We start from the raw sequence: 22,283 nt of genomic DNA on the forward strand, positions 1-22,283 counted from the left end.
TTACATGGAACTTTTAAAAAGAGGATCAGGACAAGAAGTCAGAACAACACACAAAAACAGTCCTTGACACCAGCATGTCCATATTTCTAGGAGAAGTGCTCTACCTAGTGGTCTGAGAGGGTAATGCACATGAGAGATAAACGTGCCACTGCAGATTTACACCTTTTAAATTTAATTTCTAGATGAGTTGCTCCACTTTCGGCTTGAAAATATGAACATGATTTCGATCTTTAAACTGATGGCATGATAGTTAAATCACAAAAAAGGTGACATTCCTTAATTCCTACAGTTTTTAACATCAAAATCCTATTGTAGACAAATAAACACAAAATGTAAAATCAGTTTCATACAAATGTTTGCACACTGAAGTTGAATTATTGTAAAACAATGAAAAAATATATATAACAGTAACATCTTCTGAAGGCTGACGCTTTATGTTTTTTTTCTTGTAGCGCACGCACAGGCACAAACACCTTGAGGAGTTCAACATCCTTTCAGCGACAGCGTAGACATAATTACATTCACTTTTCAGACTGTCAATCTCATCGTTTCTAACATTAAATACGGAGAAACGTGTAAGAACACAGACTCAGGGGTTTAAGGCCGACTTTTATAAAATTGCACCTTTAAAATACTGTTTTGTATGTGGTGTTCATTTTCACACAGATCTCTACATTGTGTTCAATACTTAAAAGAGAAAAACTCTGATTATCAGAGCTTCTTAGTGGTTTCACCATTAAAATGCTAAGGAATAAATTAGGGCTGGGCAAAATGGAAAAATATTATACAATATCTTTATTGATAATGTCACATTTTTCTTTCTTTTCATTTAAATACAGATTTTGACTCCTGAGTGAAGGTTGTGGTTTTAAACTCATCTTTGTGAGCAGAGAATAACAGACTTTACGAATCTGAGGTAGATGAATTATGTGCTTTACCTCCTCACAGTGCTTGCACATCACAAATTAAATATATGAATGTATTTTTGGACTTAAGTTTTGTTCCTATTGATAATAATAACATTGTGATATTGTCTATCACATGATAGTGATTCCCAGTGACCAGTGTATCATCTAGCATCCTCTTGTGGGTTTCCTGGGTCAACACAGGACTTCCACTACCACAGCATGAACCACTCTTGTGTGTCCTCTCAGCATGGAGACACTGCTGGTGAATCAGATGAACAGACTTAATGAAAAGTGCATGAGTTGTTAAGAAATGGACAAAGGGCCGACGCTCAAATGATCCCTTGATGATTTACAGCAGCCGCACGGTGGAGCGAGTTTCTCTGGGGGAAACTAAAACAATTGCCAACCTCAGATCAAGCAGCGTGACCTCACCTGGACTTTCCAGAGGAGTTTTAACCTTTTAAAAAATTAGTCGACAACACAAAGAGACACAATGTGCACACTCACAGTTCAGCAGAGGCCTTTGTAGCCTCCAGAAAAAGCTGAATCCACAGGAGAAAAAAAATCACCACACAGTAACGGCTTCAAGTGTAAAACACAACAGGAAGATACTGATATTTTGCTGAGAACAAACTTGGAGTTATCGCTCTAAAGTTCAAAGAATCCAAGCTGTGGCCAGTTCTTCTGCTGTGTGAGGAGCGTCCAGTGCCTGAGACAATAATTCACTAAAGGATGAAGGTAAAACCATCAGAGGTATGAAGGAGGAGGGATAATCCACGTTTTCACAGAGGAGGTTCTTAAGGTACATCCGCCCTCTGTGTCTCATTGTCTTGTCCCTGTGTGTCACTGCTCGACAGCAGAGGGGAGAGAACTGGCTGAGAAATCCGATACGGCAAATTGTCTTTAGTCAACATCTTCCTGGTGGCTGAAAACAAGCGGGAGTAGTTGTCTGGGTTGTAAGACGACAGAGGGGGCCGGCTGCACAGCAGAGGCAGGTTGTCCCGGTCGGGCCGGGCCAGAAAGAGCGGAGGGCGCCGCCGGTTCTCGCCCTCCTTCAGGGAGTCAGGTAGCGGCTTGCGTTTGCTTTCAGGAAGCAGCATGATGGAGAGGACGGAGAGGACGGCGAAGGAGGCAAAAATGACATGGTGGAGGAAGTAGCCGCTGTTGTTCTGAAGCTCCATCAGGGAGGAGGCGGCCATGCCGACACAACCCGCTGCCAGAACCAGGCCGAGGCTTCCACCTCTGACAGAGGGAAAAGAAAAACAGTCAGAGGAAGAAGGCATCGAGGTGTAAGGGTCAGACAATACAATCTCTTATCTGTACCAGTTATTGTTTGAGGGTCCCAGCTGATTGGGTAAGAGGGGGGGGGGGAACTTTAAGCACAGTTTAAAGTTTCCTATTGAACTGATCTCAATCGACGTGTTTTGGGAGAGTGCACGGAAGAAACTGGAGGAAACCAACGCAGAGACACTCAGGACATGCAAAAACCACACAGGAAGTTAGGGTTGTTGTTTGAAAATGGATGAGAAATACTGTATATTTCAATATCATTCTGTTGTAAAGGGGGACTATTTTTTAGCCGTGGACTAATATACATTTATCACTTTATTCAGTTACATGGGGATTGTTTGTTAGTGAGATTAATTCAATACTTGTTTTAAGTTTTAAACACTTTAGATGTTTAGATTCCATCATGTGACACCATCAGGGAGGAGTCCGATCATTCGGAGTTTCATGCTTAAGATGTGAAACACAAGTGGACACTCACCGAATGACAGTGGGCATCACCTCACAGGCGAAGAACACACTGAGCATAGCGAGAGCCTGGGAGAACAGCAGGCCCACGACAGAGAGCACCAGCACCAGGCCTCCACGCAGGTCTGACACACAGAGAGTACAAACTGTCAAACATCAACTGAGACGACCCATCAGCAGCACTGTGCGCTGGATGGGTTTCTTCATTGATCAGATCAGCATGGCGTTCACATTGGATTTTCAATAGCATGGAAGGAGGATATGGATTATATATAAATATTGAGTGACTCCATGTTGGGTCCTGACCCAGAGAATGAGAAACTGAGTTGTAGAGTTAGTTCAAATATATATTTATATACAAACTATACATACTTTACATATTTATATTCTTTATATTTATATACTTAATATATAATTATCCTGTGCTTCTACATATATATAGTATAATAATTATAATTGCACAGAATTAGCAGATATGTAGGATGTATACTGTATTTGTGTATATTTATAAGGAAATTATAAGGAAATCTGAAATATATATCTAGACTGTATATACTCAGGTATAGTATATAACAGTGGTTCTTAACCTTATTGGAGGTACTGAACCCTGCAAGCTTCATCAGTGCATTCACCGAACCCTTCGTAATTGGACAAATAAAATATTATTTCTTTAAAACATAGGTATATATTTTGTTAGTGCACAAAATTAACCATGAATCAGGTGCACACAAAATCACTGTGTTCAAAAAACAAAACCAACAAACAGGAATTTCACACAAAAACATAACAAATATAATAAATAATATTTATTGCAACTAGCGACTTTTGCTGTTGCCTTACAGATACAGCGTCAGAAATGCCCGGCTTCACCTTGGCAAGTGCGACTCTTATATCATTTTCACAACAAAGTCTGTTCCTTTTCTTAATTTTCATGTCTACCATCCCCGAAAAGCATCGCTCGCAAAAATAAGTTGTAACAAACGGTGTGAGTATCTCAAGGATCACCAAAACGTTTAGAGCGTTGTTGTTCTGAAGAGTTGCTGTTGAAGCTGGCTCTGCTGAATGACGTACAATTAGGGTTGCAAAATTCTGGGAATATTCAAAGTTGGAAACTTTCCATGGGAATTAACGGGAATATACGGGAATTAACGGGAATATACAGGAATTAACGGGAATTAAAGGGAATAAACTGGAAATGTTGTCGGTGATTTAATACTAAGTGTATTTACCTTGTCATATACAAAATAAACATTTTGTTTTGTCATAGGCTGATTTGAGCCCTGAGGAAACTTTGGGCACTTGACTATATGCTTCTGCATCTTTGTGTCATTCTTAACATAGGTCTTTGCACAGTATTTGCAAATGTACACAGCCTTTCCTTTTACATTGGATGGGGTGAAATGTCTCCACACATGAAATAGTGCACGTGGCATTGTTCTGTAGATAAGATGAGAAAAAAGTTTGTTAAAAAACTCTAATGCAATGCCAGAGATATAAATAGTTAGCCAAACAATTGGAATCGTCTGTAAACATATTTTACAATTGATGGATAAATTAATGGAAATAGGCTAGATGATCATAATATATTTTCCCCAGTAATATCATGGAAACTTACCTGACTAGTCCTGCACACTACAGCAGGCCTCAATAGCCCTGCTGTAGTGTGAAGGATGCTGGGAGTTATCTGTGCATGTGATGGAAGAATGCACAGTGGAGGGTTGAAACTCAACGTGCAGCGTGTGCTGCATTCCATACATCTTTAAAATAGAGTTTTGAATGACGTTTTTATTGCTCAGCGTTTAATTTGCGAATTTTTTTTTTTTTTTTCAAAATTCCCCAAATTCCCGAGCTAAACTTCCCATGGCAAGTTTCCGGAAAGTTTCCGGAAATTTACCGCCCCTTTGCAACCCTACGTACAATCACAACAGCCACAAGTCGACTACTGAGCGCACCAAGTTCCCTGCAGCACAGATATCAAAGCTAAGCAATGTGGCGTGATCAGCTGCAGCCAATGACAGCCAAGCGGAGGGGGAATTTCTTTTGTGTAACTAATTTTTACTAAGCAACAAAATATTTGTAATCTGACACAGCGAAGAAAAATTGTGTGTTGCCAAATTGTCTGCAGCCAATTTTTTGATGGCTGAAAAAAACGGCCAGATATTGCCAGTATGAACCGAGCTATACTGTGTGTGTCTTGACCCCTGCCGAACCCCTGAGAGTGCCTCACCGAACCCCTGGGGTTCGATCGAACCCAGGTTAAGAACCACTGGTATATAATATGAATAGAATACACAAATACTATGTATATGATGTATAGATTATTTCACAATAAATGACATACAACTAGGGATGGGTATCGTTTGGTTTTTATCCGATACCGGTTCCTAACCGATACTTTTAAAACGATACCGGTGCCTAAACCGATACTTTTTTCAAAAAAGTGCACAAAACGATGCTTGACTAAGAAAGGCTTTTTTTATTGCCAAATATATTAACTGTTTAAAGTAGATTATAAATATAAATAAATACAAAACCCTTTTTAACTCAAAACTATGAATAACATACGAACTGTTAACAAAAGTTTACACTATACTTAAATAAATAAAAATAAATACAAAACACACACACTCAGACCCCCCCCCCCCCCCGTGTCTCCGCGGCTGGGGCTGTCGCAGGCAGGCTTCGGCCCGCCTTCGTCCCCCTAAAATGCGGTCACTTTTATGAAACATTTCTCGGCGTGGTCTTCGTTCCGCCCGGTCCCGGAGCCCGGTCCCGGAGCCCCCGGTCCCGGAGCCCCCGGTCCCGGAGCCCCCGGTCCCGGAGCCCCCGGTCCCGGAGCCCCCGGTCCCGGAGCCCCCGGTCCCGGAGCACCGCCACGGAGGAAATGCGCCCGGCGGGGGCCAGCCAGCGCCGGGGAGAGGTCTCACGAGGAGATCCTTCCCCCCCCCCACACCTGCACGGGAGCCCTGACGCACGCGGGGTGCGGGCAGCGCGGGGACAAGAGTCTGTCCACCGGCAGCCGCGGGTGGACAGACTCTTCCGGCAGCGCGGAAGTGTGAGGAGGCGGGACGAGCGGAGACCTCAGTTTTCCATTGGCTCAGGCACCGAAATGAAGCACCGAAATCTTCGTTGCGTTTCGGTCCGGGTAGGTACCGGTTGTATTGGAACCGGTTCCATATTGGAACCGGTTCTCGGTACCCAACCCTACATACAACTAATCATAAGTGTATATAATAATAGTAAAGTACATGTGGTATGCGAGTACAAGATATATAACCTGAGGTGCTGAAAATAATGCAATTAAAGGTGAGTATTTGTGGTGTTTTGACACAAAACCATTTAATTATAATATTATGTATGTAATGTATGTCACCTCTTGAAAAAAATCTCTGTATATTTCCATAATATGACTTAATATCTGCTTCGTGTTGTGATCTCTAACGGCCTGAGAACAACTGTCGAAATAAAATATTATTATGAAGCTGGAGATGTGACTTACACTGAGTGAGGGCCAGCAGCAGCAGTGACGACAGCCCAGTGATGATAGCTGAGAGCAGGAGAATACCACGGCGACCAAAGCGATTAACGGACAAACAGATGAAGATGCAGGCCAGCGCTCCGGTGATGACTCGGAGGAAGTAGCTGAAGTAGAAGTTGGTGGAATAACGGTGCAGGTTTCTGGTGAAACAGTACTGGATGCCTGTTCCAATTAACCTGGAGGAGAGAGACCAGGGAGTGAAACCTCAGAAACAAGACACTGGATCTTCTTTAAACACATCATGTACCTAGAGGCTTAAAAATCATTCTTTAAAATCGCACTGTTCACCTTCTTCGTCATCTCCCTTCCCGTCTTTAAAAATCAGTGAGGTGAGAAAGATTGAAACGGGATTTACAAGATGAAAAACTCACAGAGTGAAGCTGAGGATGAGGCAGTTCTTCCAGATCACACGAGACCCGCGCAGCTCCAGAACTGAGTGGTAGCTCGGTCGACACTCGTCTCCATATGTTGAATCGATCTCTGCGAACAGAGGAAGGGGATTGAAAACAAGAATTCAACAATTTTAAAAATCTTTATCTAGCTTTTGAGTTTTCAATGTAGGTGAAAACCCCTGATGTCTTATGTGTTTGGCAGTTTGGCTTTTTATAAAACTGTCTAGATAAAGTTTATGAAACATTTTGATGTTTCAATAAAATATGTGTGCGTGCACAAAGGTGTGAGTGTAAGTACCTGACAGGAGAGTTTCACCAGGGTAGATGTCATCTTGCAGACAAACACCATTTCGGGTGGAGAACTCCTGGAGGCTCCTCTTCAGCTGAGGGATCTGAGCGGTGGCCAGCAGCCAGCGAGGAGACTCAGGAAACACGGACTCACAGCTGAGCAAAAAAAATCCTGTTGTCAAAGCTCAAATACTTTGTAACATCGACAAACATCTTATTTTTTATATCCACATCCAGCCATTATCTCCCTGATCTACCTGACCAGAGGAGAACATGCAAAAACGCACATAAAAAAAACGGGATTTGAACAAAGAACTTTTTCACTATGAGGCCACAGCGCAAACCGCTGCATCTGCATGACACCCTGATACAGACGAGGGTCAGGCTCTACCAGCTCCTCATGCAAAGTCAGGATTAGATAAGAATTATGATTATAAACAAATGTCCAATTAACGGATGCTACAGACACTCACTTCCTGACAGGTTTCAAGAGACGTAAGGGCTGGAGGTTGAAGGGACCACAACCGTCCCAGGCGTATCAGACACACACAATAAGTGTCTATTTAGTCCTAGGACCATTAGTCCTAGGCAAACCCCCTAAATTTACAAAGCTCTTTGCAGAAAGCTAGAATCATGGAGCCTCATCAGTCGGTGATCGACATATCATTGCAGTTTCCTCTTCATGAGCGATCACAGAATTAAAGGAGGTTTCAACATTAATATTGTCGCTGCTCACTCCTCTGAAGACTGAGGGTCTCCTTACTCATTCATAAAACCTGAGAATGTGTGTAACTGCTTCAGTTTCATACCTGAAAACACTAACAGAGGGTTTTGTTTATTCAAACCTTCAGGTGTGGATGCTAGAAGCAAACTGCAGACGTGTCAAACACACACTAACACATTATGTCATAATGTGACACTGGTATCGAGCTCGACTGTAACCAACAGCCCTTAATGAGTCACCAAATACGCACATGGTGAGGTGTGTGTCTGTGTATTTGGTGTGTGAATACTGCCGCCTGACTCACCACCAATAGGAGAGCAGCAGGAGCAGAGGCAGCGTGATCACAGCCTGCAAAATGGGCCAATCTCGGCACAGTAGAGCGAGACATGGCAACAGCAGCTCTGCAAACACGGCAAAGAAGCCGCTGACCATGGCAACCATGAGCCGGTGAGGAGGATCACACAGCTCCAGCCCTGAGAGAGAGGAGAGAGACACACGTCAGGGGGGGGAAAACAGAAACACTAATTCCTTTTGTGCCAAACCAAACGACTTCCTGTCAAAACTTGAAACCTTACACACACACAACTACTGGCTGTTATACATGTGTTTTGTATAACTGCATTTATTTCATATATTAAATATTAATCCACTAGCTAATCTTTAACAGCACGGATTAGCCTAGAATATGCAATTTTAGGATCCTAGATCGTATATAAAGATGGACAGATTGGTTGCCCCCTGGTGGCTGGCTGCAGTATAGGCCATCAACACCACCACCTCTATGTTAGTAGATGAGACATCGACCGAGTACATGTCGAATACATGATTTCTCACAGATCGTTTCTTTGTAGGTTGTTCTTATCACACTGATGTATATTTAAGTGCTAATTTGTTTCTAAAAAATATTGAAATGTTCTTATTCCGAGCTAAATGTTTTATATTGACAGTATACTATACATTGACAGTAAAACCTCATTTGCTTTTGTAGATTTGTGGAAGAAAAGTTCTGCGTCTCCTCGATGAGAACCGTACTAAACTCAGTTATGCAACACAGGACAATCAAGTCTCCTCTAGTGTTGAGTCTGCTGGTTTAAAGCAAGAATCTGCACACTATCTGGAAATAAACACAAATGCAAGGTTCAGTAAGCAAGGAGATAACAAACTCCAGACTCGGGAACTGACGTAAACCTGTGTGCGAGTGTGTCCAGTTTCTCCTGAACTTTAACCTCATTCCCTCCACAGCTGTGATTCGGCTTCCAGCTGCTCTTGGTCTATAAGGAAAACGAGGAGCTCACTTCCTGCTCTCATCCTGCTCACTTCCTGCTCACTTCCTCGCCTTCAGCTTTGTCCCGCTATTGTTTTCTCCTCTCTGTGGACGAGATGTGCTTGGAACAACATCACTGAGGGGAAAAAAACTCTCTCAAGGCCTGACCTAAAAAAAAAGCACCTGGACTCAAACTCGCTCTGACCTCACAGGAATGTGGGAGTAGGGTCTCATTTGATTAAAAGCTGAAAACGTGCGTGTTTCAGGCGGGACGCTCCAGTATCTCCACCTCCCACGCAGGAATGTGTTCTGTTCACGTAACTACATTCCCATGCTGCTTAACTCTGGAGATAGTTCTAGGAATAAAACAAGCAGGGTGGTAGGGAGACACTGTGTGTCCTCTACCAGTCAGAGACGTCTCCTCACAGGCGTCACAGCGTCGGCACGGAGCTGAAGATTCGTCACAGAGACGCTGAAACCCTGTGAGACGAAAGCTGAGACGCACAAGTAAAGACAAACCCGACCAGCTGCTGGCTGTCAGTCACAGCTCAGCACGACACACGCACACACAGTGATTCAGTCATAGACACACATACACAGTCATACACACACCTGTGAAAAACAATGATCCAAGTCTGTATCTTATCTACTCTGACACGTAGCCGATGGCAACAGACGTCCGGTCATTTAGTTCAATTTATTACGTGACCACAGGAGAAAGACGACCCTGCAGATGTATGGGTTCAATAACCAGAGCAGTTTCAGTCAACACACACGTCTTTCCAGAGTCATACGAGGTCACTGTGACCTTTGACCTTTGACCACTGAAATCTAATCAGTTAATCTTTAGGTCCAAGTAAAAAAGGGTCTAATTTGAAGAGATTCCTTGAAGTCAGATGTGAAGAGGTAAATGCAACCAGAAAACATGACGTCCACGAACAAACCCAGAGTGGGTCGTCTTTCCATTCTACCAGTCTGTGTCCAGAACAGAGTTCACATCAACACATGGGTGGGGACTTAAATGACACAAATAGATATAGAATAGCTTTTTTTTATTATTCTGATGAAATCTCAAAGCTGTTACCAATGTTAACTATTTGAATATTAGTTTTTTTTTGTGCACTGCTTTGTGGAAAAAAAAGTTTCTTCTTCCCCTGATCCAAAGATTCCGTTGTAAAAACCTATTTCTGCTACAGTGTGACCAGAGAGCAAAACTTCTTCTAATATAATATATATCATTTATAACTTTCAAACTAAAGAGACTTGTACAAATGTTTTGGTTCAACTATTATTCGCTTTCATTTTCTTGTAATGAGAAAAGCCCAAGTGGTCACATGTTTGGCTGTCGGTTGGTGTGTTTGAACCTCGGCTATTTCTTTCAAGTTTAATGCAATTTAAAATCACAGTCAGACTCAGTGTGGGACGAGGGGTTAAAACACTTAGGACTAAATGATAATTGTATTTTTTTATATCTTTTCTTTAACGTTATACTTGTACGATTGATGGCCAACATGTATTTTTTTAATTACAGTTTTTCATGCTCTACTACTCGCGGCATCTATTGCACCTCTGTCCGTCCTGGGAGAGGGATTCTCACATGGGACTCTGTCTTAAGTTTCAAAGTTTCTTGATGCCGCACCCTGTTAAGCCCAATGAGACAATGTGAATATAGGCTACACAAGTAAAATTGGATGGATTGATTGATTGATTGATTGATTGATTGATTGATTGATTGATTGATTGATTGATTGCTTGATTGATTGAAAATGCAGATATACCATTTTTAAGATTATCCTCAGAACTTTTCAATCACATGTTTTGTCGAAACATTAATATGATAATCTGATCATTTATCTGACTCGTGGGTCTGATCAAAGTAATTAAATTGTTCCTCATTCTTACAGAGATTCTTACATAGTTAAACTACTGTTACATTTAATATAAAAGCCTTTTTAGAAGAATAAAAGAGAACACTTCTGCCCAAAGCAGACGAGAAGTATTCAGAGAGAAACCGTTACAGTCTCCCGTCGTATGGAATCAACGGAAGGTAAAACTATCCAGCTGTCATTGTTATCATTATATATCAAACTGTCTTTCTTGACTTTCACAAATAAAAAATAAGACTTCAGTTGTTACGTGAAATAAAGATAAGACGGTAAAATATGATAAGATAAGATAATCCTGTATGAGTCCCACAGTGGAAAGAGGGCAGTCAGGAATAAAACATCAGAAGATAAGCAGATTTTTCTAACTTGCTTCTGTACAGTGCACAGCGAGACTTCTCTTATCTCGGACTGATAAGATAACTCAGTCAGTTAAAGGTAGTTTGTCGTTCTACACTTTTACATCACAAGCTGTTGAATGTGCAGCTGTATCCATCAAACTGAATAAGCTACATGTTATTCTACACTGGGAATCACAAGGGAGGAATTTACGATATTAACATTTGCATAACTTAAATCTCCCAGCAAGAGAAAACGTATATTATGTATAAACGCTGTCAAACCCACTATGGCTGCAGCTAAATCGTCAAAAGAGAACTCACTGTATAATCTGGACAGTATTTACTTAGGAATTAAGTTCTGCTCTGTTTTTTTTGGAATAAACGCGATTAAATGATGTTTTGATGCGATAATGAAAATAGAATTGTGTTCCCTTGAGAAAAAAACTTTCTGTTTTGATTTAAAGAAGATTTTTTACCCCACATGAAAACAGAAAACAATCTTGCCAATTCCAAAAGTTATTTTCAGTAACATTTACTTTTAGATCATTTGTCTAAATTCAAATCACAGTGAAAAATGCTATTAAACTAGAGATAACATGACATCTGCATGAATACGGTGCCAACGTGTGACTCGCACTGGAGCACAGGAATCCTGAAGTGCTCTCTAAAGTAAACACAGAAGTGAGCGGCTGGGTGCGGAGGAGCACAGGTTGTTTTTTTCAGCCTGAGCTGAATGTGTGAGCAGGAGACTCACTGGCGATGTACGAGGACAGGAGAACCCCGGCGAGCATGGCGCCTTGAGCCAGACGCAGCAGCAGGAACACCACCGCGCTGCTGGACAAACATACGGCGACGCCCAGCAGACTGGACAGAACGATGGAGAGGAGGAAACCTCGCCGACGACCCAACCTGCAAACACACACAGTGCACATGCCATCATCTCACACACACATGTGACATTGTTATTCACCATGGTGTTTTCCTCAATAACTTCGGGTTCGTTTAAGTTATCTTCAGACATAACTTAAAAGTCTGGAAATTTGAGCTAGTTTTCCTTTCACATATGAAATAATAATGATGAATAAGATGCGTTCACAACAACAGGAAATTGCCTGGAACGTTTAGGTGAAGGAAGGCTTCACCTGGGTAGAGCCTGCACGAGTCAAATCCGCTGTAGAAATGTTTTCATGTTCAGTTAACGTCCGAGAGTAGCCGTAGTTTAGTATTGTCAATTATTTCAAAGTTGGTTCATTGATATAAAATAAAATATTCACATGCTAATGTTAAGAGTGTATTTTTTATTTATTGAATATTGAACACATTGGTGTTCCACATAAAACATGATCAACACTTACCAGTCACATAATGTACCGATGAAGATGTATCCCAGAATCCACCCGGTCATGAAACAGATGTGCTGCAAAGGGATTTTCCAGTAGTCGCTGCAAACCAGGTTCCACTGCAGAGGACGACACATTCAAAATGAAAATATTAACTTAAATTTCACTAAAAACAGACGGTGCTGCCATTTTCTTTGGTTTTTAAAAGGAAACAAACTTCTGTTTATTTTGTTGGCCTTCGATTCAAAATGTAAAGAAGGGATCTGTAGTATTTTGTTCCAATTGGGGAAACTTTCTTTCCACATGTTGCTATTTAAAATGTTTATCAGAACAGGCTTATGTCCTCATATACCTCTATGAAAAAAAAATCCAAATTCAATTGTGCATCTGCAGAAAATGTACCTGATGCCATCACAACATGAAGTCAGGTAAGCAGCAGAAATTAGATTTGAGACTGAGGTGTCAAACATTATCCAAGGTTGTTTCTTATGTTTCCTCTGGATTTGAATCTGTTAAAAACATTAATTGAGAATTTACTGTTTCCCAGCAGCTGACACTCTGAATCTGAGAGGTTTTTTCCGTTTCTTTCACATTTCATCTCATTACAGTTGGATGACCGATCAGCTTCCAGGCTCAGTAACTTCATTGGCATCAGCTGAATCGAAATAATGACTTGTAATGTGCTTTGAGAATAGACGACGACAAGGGACATTTGCAAAAAATATTAAAAACGCAGATACCTAATTCATGTGTGTGATGACAGATAGTTTTAAATAAGGGACATGAACACATCATCACCAACATGCTGCATTCATGGTAATCGGACGACACAGAATGCAGAGAACAGCAGGCGAGTCACACAGAGTGATTTGTGTGAGGAAGCAGGAATGTAGCTCATGTTCTTTTCTAATTGAGTTAAATGTCTGCTGACTGTTATTACATTAGAACAAAGTGGAGCTCAAAGTAGAGCCTGTCAGTGCCAGCTGATCTACACCTGGTTAGCTGCCGCTTGCAGGAAACTGCTCCACTTCTCTCCTCTCTTTGATATAAATGCGGTGGAGACAATAATAAACACCAGGCAGGGTGAAGTAGAACCGTCCCTCATTCCAACACAACACAACACAAACCTCCACATCTCAGAGACACAAAGTGAACTGTCATGAAGATACATCCGCCTTTCTTAGCTTATAAATGCTGTAGGATTTATTGCAGAATTCTCGTATTACACTCCATTAGCTTTAGGTAAGTATAATAAACAGCTGCTGTTTATATTAAGGGTTTTGTTAATACAGTGTTTTGTATATAAAAACTTTAGTAGGTCTGAGGAACATACAAATCAGGTTTCTGCTGCTGAACTCGTCCCAAACACTGTGAAACTTCAGTTATGTATCAAGTCTGAAAAACATGACAGCATATGCTCAGCTAACGCCAGAGACTTCAGAAATGCGGAGGAGTGGTCTCAGGCAAAATCGGACCAACATCCATTCTATAAACAGTTGCCTCCGACATAAACATCCAGTTCAATAAACAAGTCCGTCTCACAGCAGACAACACCGGTGTGAGTTGGGACCACAGGACGACTCTGAGGTGTTTCTGCATCAGATCGCTCTGTGTGTTTTAATGGGATGAGCTCTCATGTCGTTTAGTCAACTTTTCCTTTCCTAACGTTTTCCTCTGGCCTGGTGAGGGACATCATGTTCAGAGGAAGCCATTGTCAGTGAAGGACGTGTTGACTCAGGAAGGAACATCGAGGCCTCAGACTTCCCAGCGCCACAGCTCGTCACTGGGGGGAGAGGAGGAAAGGGTCTCCCCTCTGCCGGATGTTTATTTCCTTGGAACCACAACACACTGAAGATAATCTGAGGAAAAGCTGAGGGGCAATTACCCATAATGACTCTGGTTCGGAAACTGCATCAAACCCCCCCTGGGTTTCTCTGCTGTACGTTACCTAACACTGCACAGAAACAGATGTTTGGGTGACGACACCTTGAGACAGAGTTTTTGTGAGAACCCGTTATCAGTGTTTGCAGACTGGGGGGGGTCAGAGAGGAGCACGAGACCAGTGAAGAGATAAACAAGTCTCTGCTGCTTATTTACACACATTGCACAATGTGACACACAATGAAACATAATGTCCAGGCTCTGATTCTTACCTTGTGTTTAGGACAAATAAATGTATCTTAATCGTATCTACCTCTGTCACAAGGGTTATGTTTTCACCCCTGTCTGTTTATCTGTTTGTTTGTGAACAGGAGGACACAAAAACGAATAAACAGATTTCCACGAAACTCAGGGGAAGGTTGTGGTAGAATCGGAGAGAATCCACTCGAATTTGGTGCGGATCCAAAGCAGAGGATGGTTCCAGGTGTTTTTTATCACCATCTTTAACATCGCAAGATTTTGACATTTGCGCATCTCAGAGAATAATTTCTGGATCTTTTAGATGAAGGAAATCAGCAACATTTATGGAACTGATATTTACGAGTGACTGAAATTTGTTGCAGCCTGAATGAATTTAGTGTGACTATTGGGCCTCGTGGAAGTACGAGCTCTACACAGTGGCATCCTAGTTTGTTGGTTGGTTTTGGATGTTTGTTTAATAGATTACAAGCAGAGTTACACAAAAACGACATGTCCGATTACCATGAAACCTGGTGGAGGGACGTGGTATAGGTCAGGAGAGAGAGCATGTTACATTAAGGTGCAGCTCCAGTGAGGGCGGATGTTAATAAAAATAATGGCTTTATTTGTGTAGCACTTATCGAAACAAAGTGCTTCACAAAATACATGGGAATAAAAACAGATGTAGTAAGCAGATGTTAGGGACATATTCAATTCAATTTTAAGGTCAAGATCTCAAAATTCATGGATTTTGATGATAAAAAAACCGGCACATTAAGGGATCTTATTTCTATGAGTGTGAGGAGTGTGGTGCAGCTTGACTGAATGGAAGGAGACTGTTGGGCCTTGGTGGAGGTCTGAGTTTGATTTCTAGTAGGCGTGTTGAGATAAAACCCTACAACACTTTTAGTCTTTTCACACACTTCATCACTTTTTAATCCTAAAGTAGATCATTTGTTTTATTAATGAATATCAGTGCTGTGTTTGGTAGAAGACTCGTGTGTGTGTGTGTGCACTGTTTGGTGTCTACAGAATGACCCAGAGACCGACCACAGACGAGTGAGAGTTAGAACTGTTTGAGCAGCTCAACCTGAGCAAATATTGACTGGAAGCTGTGAACAGCCACCTTCCACACCACACTGATACAAGCCTCCGTGAGGAAAGTGTTCAGCAACATGTTGGTGCAGGGCCAGAACACATCACCAGCTTTTAGAGTGACTCAGGAAAACTTATATAGAAGAGTGAATGAACCAAGAAGAACTACAAATCCAGCTCTATAAAGTGGAACCTCACTTCAGCCACAGAACTTTGGATGAATGGACCTTCTCATTCATTTCATGCCCTGAAACTTCTAATGTCCACATCTGGTCCACAGACCTGACCACGACCTGTGGGGGGTTCGGTCCCTTACCTCGGTGACAAAGTTGCTCTGGAGCCCCGCGGAGCTACTGTACTCCCACCCCCGGGTGCAGGAGACCCTCTCCCTGGGCACGGTGTCGGCCAGCTCCGACGTGTTGGCCGGGTACTTGAAGAGCTCGCAGTGGCTGAGGCCGGAGCCGTTCACCCAGGGGATGGTGAGGTTGAAGATGCGCTGCCTGGAGAAGTTGCTGAGGAGGAAGGTGGAGGGCAGCAGCTGCGGGTCCGGCCTGCAGTGGTACGAGTCCGGGAGCAAGGTGAAGAAGACGTCGCTGAAGAGGCTCAGCATGACCGCGAAGTTGGGCAGCCAGCTGAACACGACCACCACCCGGTTGTAGCGTCCGTAGCCCCCGGTGTAAGGGAAGAGCTGCGTCTCGTAATCCATGAGGAGGCGAGCGGAGGCGCATGCGTCCGTGGCCATGGCGCAGTGAGGGCGCACAGTCCGGAGAGAGGAGGCGCAGCGGGAGGTCACACATGGAGGAGGAGGAGGAGGTGGAGGAGGAGGAAACGTTATGATTGACAGCTGAGACTCATGATTGGTCGAGCATATCAAGCGTATGGATTCATTTATGGAAAGTGGGAAGAAGTGGAGACGCTTTGTCCATCTTTATTCACAGTCTATGGGTAAAAGCCATGAATGTATTAGTAATATGTTTGATGAAAGGATTCCAACACAGTAATAACATTAAGGTACAAGTGTTTGTTGATAACTTCATGCTGTTAAATCGGATTTCAGCCAGAAGGACGACCTCACGGACCACATCCAGCAGAGAAGGAATTTCAAACATTCACACAGACATGGTTTTCATTCTCAATATCCAGCTCCTTGACACCAGACATTCCTCTTCCTCCTCTCTATAGAAAAGTGTCTCTGGGACATTACATAGAGATCGATGTTATAGCTGAATGTGTTCCTACTCTTTACAGGTTTATTCTTAAATGTATAGATTTTTCTTAGGAGTGGATATTCTGAGTGTCAGAAATGATCAGCGGCAGCATTGATGAAGCTTGAGTACCGTACGGCTCATGACAAACACAAAAATCAAAAAGCAGAGGGCAGCTGGTAATATTTCAAAATTTTATTAACGAACATAATCTCTGAGGAACAACAGCAGTTCTTGCGCTCTCTGTACATGCAACTGTAGAAAATAACAATTTAGAATTTTTACTTTTTAGTTTGTCTTTTTTTTGCCATCCATCCTCATTTTCAGGTTCTCTCGTTTGTATTTTTTTTGTCTTTTCTTTTTCTTAAACTCTTCTTTTTTGCAGGAAATCAACAACAGCTAGAGGTGAAAGTACTGGATTTCTGTTACAGCACTGACGATAGCATCAACAACCCCCCGCCCCCCTCATTACACCCTTCCCGCCCTCCCCCTTAGCTGCTCCAACAATATGTACACAAATAAACTACATTGTACAAATAAAAAAATGTTACATTGTTACATCATATCACCTGCAGCGAGCGCACGCAGCCCGTTGCTGTTAGAACCCCACATTCTACGCAATTTTTCAGACTAGTACAAAGAGGAGGGTGCAAAACGTCCTGGGAGGTTTTATTTACAGAGCTATGTACAGTATGTCTCTTTCACGCATTACAAGGAGGAAAATTTACACAGCGGAGACCAACTTCAACTCAAAACATACCACAGGTGTCAGAAAAAACAAAAAGATAATAAATAGGTTATTTCTCACCATTTAAAGAGTAGTTCTCCATGCTTTTTATTAGTCATTTTCCATTCTAAAAAAGGAACAAAGAAACAGCTACAGTCTGGGTTTTAATTAAAAAAAAGAAAACAAAAGAAAACTAGAAAAAAAGGCTTGAAATTGTGATTCTATATATAATGAAAAAATAGCAAATATGTATATTTACGTCCAGTAAGAATAAAAACAACGAATAACAAATCTAAAATAAACATTATGAGTGAATGTAAGGAGAGTAGAGGTAATATGTTGTTGACTGAGGTGGTGTCAGGCTAGCATCTGTATCACCACGGTCAAGTGCTCTACTGTGCATCTGAGGACTGACGTGTGTTTTATGTCTTTTTTTTCTTTCTTCAATTTGATCCAGAACTCTATCCTTTTGTCAGTTGAATATTCACACTGGAGAATTGACGCAGTGGGAAGTGTTTTTACTCAATTGCTCTAGGTGACACTGTACCGCAGACCGGGGGGCGGGAGAAATAGCCTGTCACTTATATGTCAACCATCACTATTTCAAGCCTTTGTGGTTCAAATAAAAGACTCATTACAGAAGTAAAAAACAAAAACAAAGGCGGGGCTCAAACCGTTAAAAAGGTGACGCAGGAAACGGAAACACACTTGATGTCTTGTAAACAATAGTGAGAGGGTGTTGTCGGTCGGGGCATAGTAACGGTATACATTCTGCTCGATAAGCAATGTGATTGACATGCCACTGGTGTTTATGTCTGAATTAGAAAGAGAAAAAAAAACAACAAGATAAACACAACAACATTCAAAACTACAAACACTGAGCTAAAAAAAACAAACACAAGGATTTTGTGAACAAACGACACCCATTACCCCTCGTCCCAAAAAACTGTAAGAAACCAACAACAAAATAAAAACTAAATCAAGACAAGCAAGGGTTTGAAACCAAATTTCTGGCTATATGAATCCAAGTGTGTGTGTGTGTGTGTGTGTGTGTGTGTATTTAACAACCAGGATCTGTCAAAAACTATCCAGGACAATGCATCTAGCCACCTTGTCTGCACAGTGTAATAGCAACAACCATTGCACTAGCACTAGACATACCATACACAGCTATGTTGACTGACAGTGTGTAAATAACTTAAAGAGGTTCAGATAATATTGCCATCAGGATACGTGAGCAGCTCTCACACACGGACAGAACGTCGGCTGTGTGGCAGGTCGGGAAAGCTTTTCAAAACCAAGACCCACGAAATAAACAGAATCAATACAGGTTGTCACAAATCAACATTTCAATGGGATTTCAAATGGTCTTTTCAGCATTAGGCTATATCTTCCCCCTCTACAGTCTGTGTTGATGTCTGTTCACTTTTTAGTTGATTCTGAGAAGATCTACGTCTCATAACTGTTTTGCTTGGGCCCAACGCAAGACTCAAAATCATAACAATGCCCCCGACACATCAGAGTTATATCAAGAAGTAACCTAACATTTATAATCCCTGACAACGACAAAGCCAAACGCCTTTCAGATTAAGCACGGATAAAAAATGTGTTTGTTCTTGAGCCGAGAATGATTTAACTGACGGCCAAACTAAGAGAATTAAACTCTCTATGGGTTCTAGTAAAATTTAAATATATTTAAAAACATAAAATATATTTAAAGGCCACAGGTCTCATGCAAAGCCAAATAGGGTTCTTGAATTTTCTGACACGCAGAGCCACTGGCGCCATCCAGTGAGTAAAATTGGAACAGCACCAAGAAAATAAGCTGGTCTCCAACACTGGCCGAGGGGCAGACAGACCGACAGGAACAGCGTGACATGGCTGTGGAATGAAAGCTTTCAAAAGCTGTTACAGCTCTTCAGTCTTTTCCGTGTGAAAAGCAGACGAGCTGGGAGAACAGAACATATAATGAAATGCTGAAAGACCTGCGTCTTGTTGGTTTCACCCAATGTTTTGTGATCATTCGAAATGATTCAGTCCAATTTTTTAAAAGTAAAAACAAGAAAAATGAAACCATACTAACATGAACACGATGGCATTGCTCGTAAATGACATCTCTCCAACTTTCACCCCACTGATATATATCTGTGACCTTGCCCAACAATGAGTACATTTTTTTCACTGAAAAAGGCATTTTCTTGGTTTGAAAATTTTCAGATATAATTGTGTAGTAAAGCAATGAATAATAATCCTCTGTCTATACTTTAAATAAATCCTCAACAGTTATTCTGCTACATCCGAGGGACTATATGGTGGTTGGCCTGTGGGAGGCTGGCTAAATCCACAAGTGTTTTCTGTCAGCTATTTGTGTTTTGTGGTGATCCGCGTCCAGGTGAGACTTCTTATCCGAGCCTGGACGGGATCTAGAGATGGGATCGTATGACTGTGCACTGGAGTCTTTCCAATACTGACAGAATCGTGTACACATTTTGGCCCATGGATATGAAGGGGGGGAAAGTGCTGCCCAAAAGTGAACTGTACATAAAAAGATAATTTTTATTTCTTTTCTGTTTTTTCTTTACACTTAACTGAGTGATATTACAGTACATAGGTTATTTACAACTGTGCAGTAATGTGTGGCAAAATAAATTATCTAGAAGGCAGCAAGAATACATTGGTTAACGAATATAAAAACTGTACATAATTTACGGAATACAACTTTTTTTCAGTTTTCTTTTGTTTTTTTCCATTAAACTAATATTGGCTCTGTAGTGTTTCAAGTCACTTCCTCAGAAGCAATGAAATGCCCAAGTAAAGAAATAGACAAAAACAATATTTCTCTCCCGCTAAACCACAATTTCTCAATAGTCTCTTTGAGTCTGACATTCGTTATGTTTGTGTCTTCTGGTTGTCATGTGGAGTTTCTGCAGTCCACGGCGGTCTGATGTTTTTGTGTCGGAGCAAACACGGTGGCCGAGGATCACTCCGGTCGGTCCTCGGCGATCCATGCCTGTCCTCTTCTGTGTAGCCAGGCTGAGAGGCTGAAGGGTCAGTCTCTTCCCCTCAGATACTGGGCCCTGACGTGCACACACATCGCTAGCCCTCTGCTATGTTACGACCTGCTGCAGGCTCTGTTGCGCTGCCGCTCAGACCGAGTTGGTGCGGTGAACCGAAACGGCGTCCTCTGGGTGTGGTTCTAGCTTCCAGGTCCGTCTGTCCCAGATTTCTTGGTGTAGATCCACATTGAAGATCCACATAATGCACCGCAACTCTGTTGATAGACCAGCACTGACTCTGTCTGGTTCTCCTGGCCCACTAGGAGCCCCGGATCAACAGGGGAGGCTTCACCTTAGTCCTCCTTCACGACAGGCACCACACTGCTGAGATAACTCTTTGCAGATACATCCCAGGGGTGGTGGCTCTATTGGAGCAGGGACTAAAAACAAATGAAGAAAAAATATCTCTGTCCCCGGTCTCACTGTAACCGAGCGCTGAGGAGCTGTGTCCTGATGTCAGAGCCTCAAAGCAAAAACTGTTTCTGCTTCTCGCACTCTGACCTAACGAAAGCGTAAAAACGTTTGAGGATGAAAGTGCAAGTTGTGTATTTTCTTTTTCCCCAGTAAAAACATGTTTCCTTCTTCGTGGAAGGGAATTGAGAGCAAGTTTTTCATCTTTACTTTTTCTATAGAATATAATTTTTTCTTGTCTAAAGTCCTCTGTCGAACTTGCTAGCCCTTTCCATTCGTTCTGTTCAACGAAGTCTCTTTATGAAGAAGTGATTCAGACAAAGTTTGCGCTCGATCTGTGATCACAGGTGTGTCATGCAGGCAGCAGGACAAAGTCGTCATTGACATCGACCATTGGCACGTAGAAGGACGGCACTTCGTTGACACAGAGGGACTTGTGTCCTGCTGGGTCCAGCTCTTGAACCTTCAACTGCCACTCCATCCTTTGCACTGCGTTGAGCGCTGCTGCCTCATGCTGTTGTCGCATCAACAAACACGTCTGGGGGAGAAGAAGCAAAGAATCAACATGATTGGTACGTACACAGGCTGTGGCATCAAGTCTGTAACTTAAAACATCCCAGCAAATTAATCACTGCAGAGTGTCGACACTTACCTTCATGCGGTCATATTTATCATCCACATCCTGAATCCAGGAAATGAACTGGCGAGCGTTGAAGCGATCTCTCACAGATTTGTTTTCATCACCCTGAGAACACAGACCAAGTTAAAACATAGACCAAGTAATGAATGAAATAAAGATATGGCCACCGCTGATAGAATGATATCTGACCAATCATGTTTTTGTAACCGATTTGTACCTGGCTCTCTGATGGCATGTTGTACACTTCCGAGTCCAATAGCATGGTGCAGGCGCTGAATGGCACGGCCTGATTGGCTATTGTCCTGGCTGCCCTGCAATGGACTCTTAAAACCTCCTGCTCACATGACACAATCAGCTTCTCCTGTGAACAGTAAAAAAAAAGAAAGAAAAGAAAATGAATATAAGCCGACCAACAGCAAGAAAACAATCCCAGATAATAAGATGTGCCATGACAGTATATTTCTTACCCGTTCTATGCTGTGCTGCAACCTGAGCTTCCCTCTTATTCCCTCTTGTTGTCTGAAGAGCTCCTTCAGAGGTTCTGCCAGTGATGGAGGTGGTGCAATCTGATAAACAAATATAACATTAGTTAGTT

General features: G+C 42.1%; 2 protein-coding genes across 3 annotated transcripts in view; both read right to left on the reverse strand.

Moving 5' to 3' along the window:
• Window positions 1-272: 272 nt before the first annotated feature.
• slc22a31 (solute carrier family 22 member 31) lies at window positions 273-16,397 on the reverse strand. Its single transcript, XM_061068632.1, has 9 exons — window positions 15,966-16,397; window positions 12,449-12,552; window positions 11,848-12,002; window positions 7,910-8,078; window positions 6,892-7,037; window positions 6,573-6,681; window positions 6,163-6,377; window positions 2,677-2,788; window positions 273-2,150 (listed from the first exon to the last, which is right to left on the reverse strand). Exons 1-9 carry the CDS (start codon window positions 16,389-16,391, stop codon window positions 1,706-1,708), a joined length of 1,881 nt encoding a protein of 626 aa, XP_060924615.1. The 5' UTR covers window positions 16,392-16,397; the 3' UTR covers window positions 273-1,705.
• A 1,100-nt stretch (window positions 16,398-17,497) lies between these two features.
• Window positions 17,498-22,283, reverse strand: part of ankrd11 (ankyrin repeat domain 11) — a 96,158-nt gene continuing 91,372 nt past the window's right edge. For both annotated transcript variants that reach the window (XM_061068634.1, XM_061068633.1), the window contains exons 11-14: window positions 22,156-22,254; window positions 21,906-22,049; window positions 21,701-21,793; window positions 17,498-21,586 (exon numbers count right to left, since the gene is read on the reverse strand). In XM_061068634.1, the coding sequence (XP_060924617.1) occupies window positions 21,401-21,586; window positions 21,701-21,793; window positions 21,906-22,049; window positions 22,156-22,254 (522 nt within the window). In that variant the 3' untranslated portion in view covers window positions 17,498-21,400. The remainder of the gene's footprint in view (window positions 21,587-21,700; window positions 21,794-21,905; window positions 22,050-22,155; window positions 22,255-22,283) is intronic.

This window comes from Limanda limanda, chromosome 3 (genome assembly GCF_963576545.1).
Source record: "Limanda limanda chromosome 3, fLimLim1.1, whole genome shotgun sequence".
In the NCBI taxonomy this organism is placed as follows: domain Eukaryota; kingdom Metazoa; phylum Chordata; class Actinopteri; order Pleuronectiformes; family Pleuronectidae; genus Limanda; species Limanda limanda.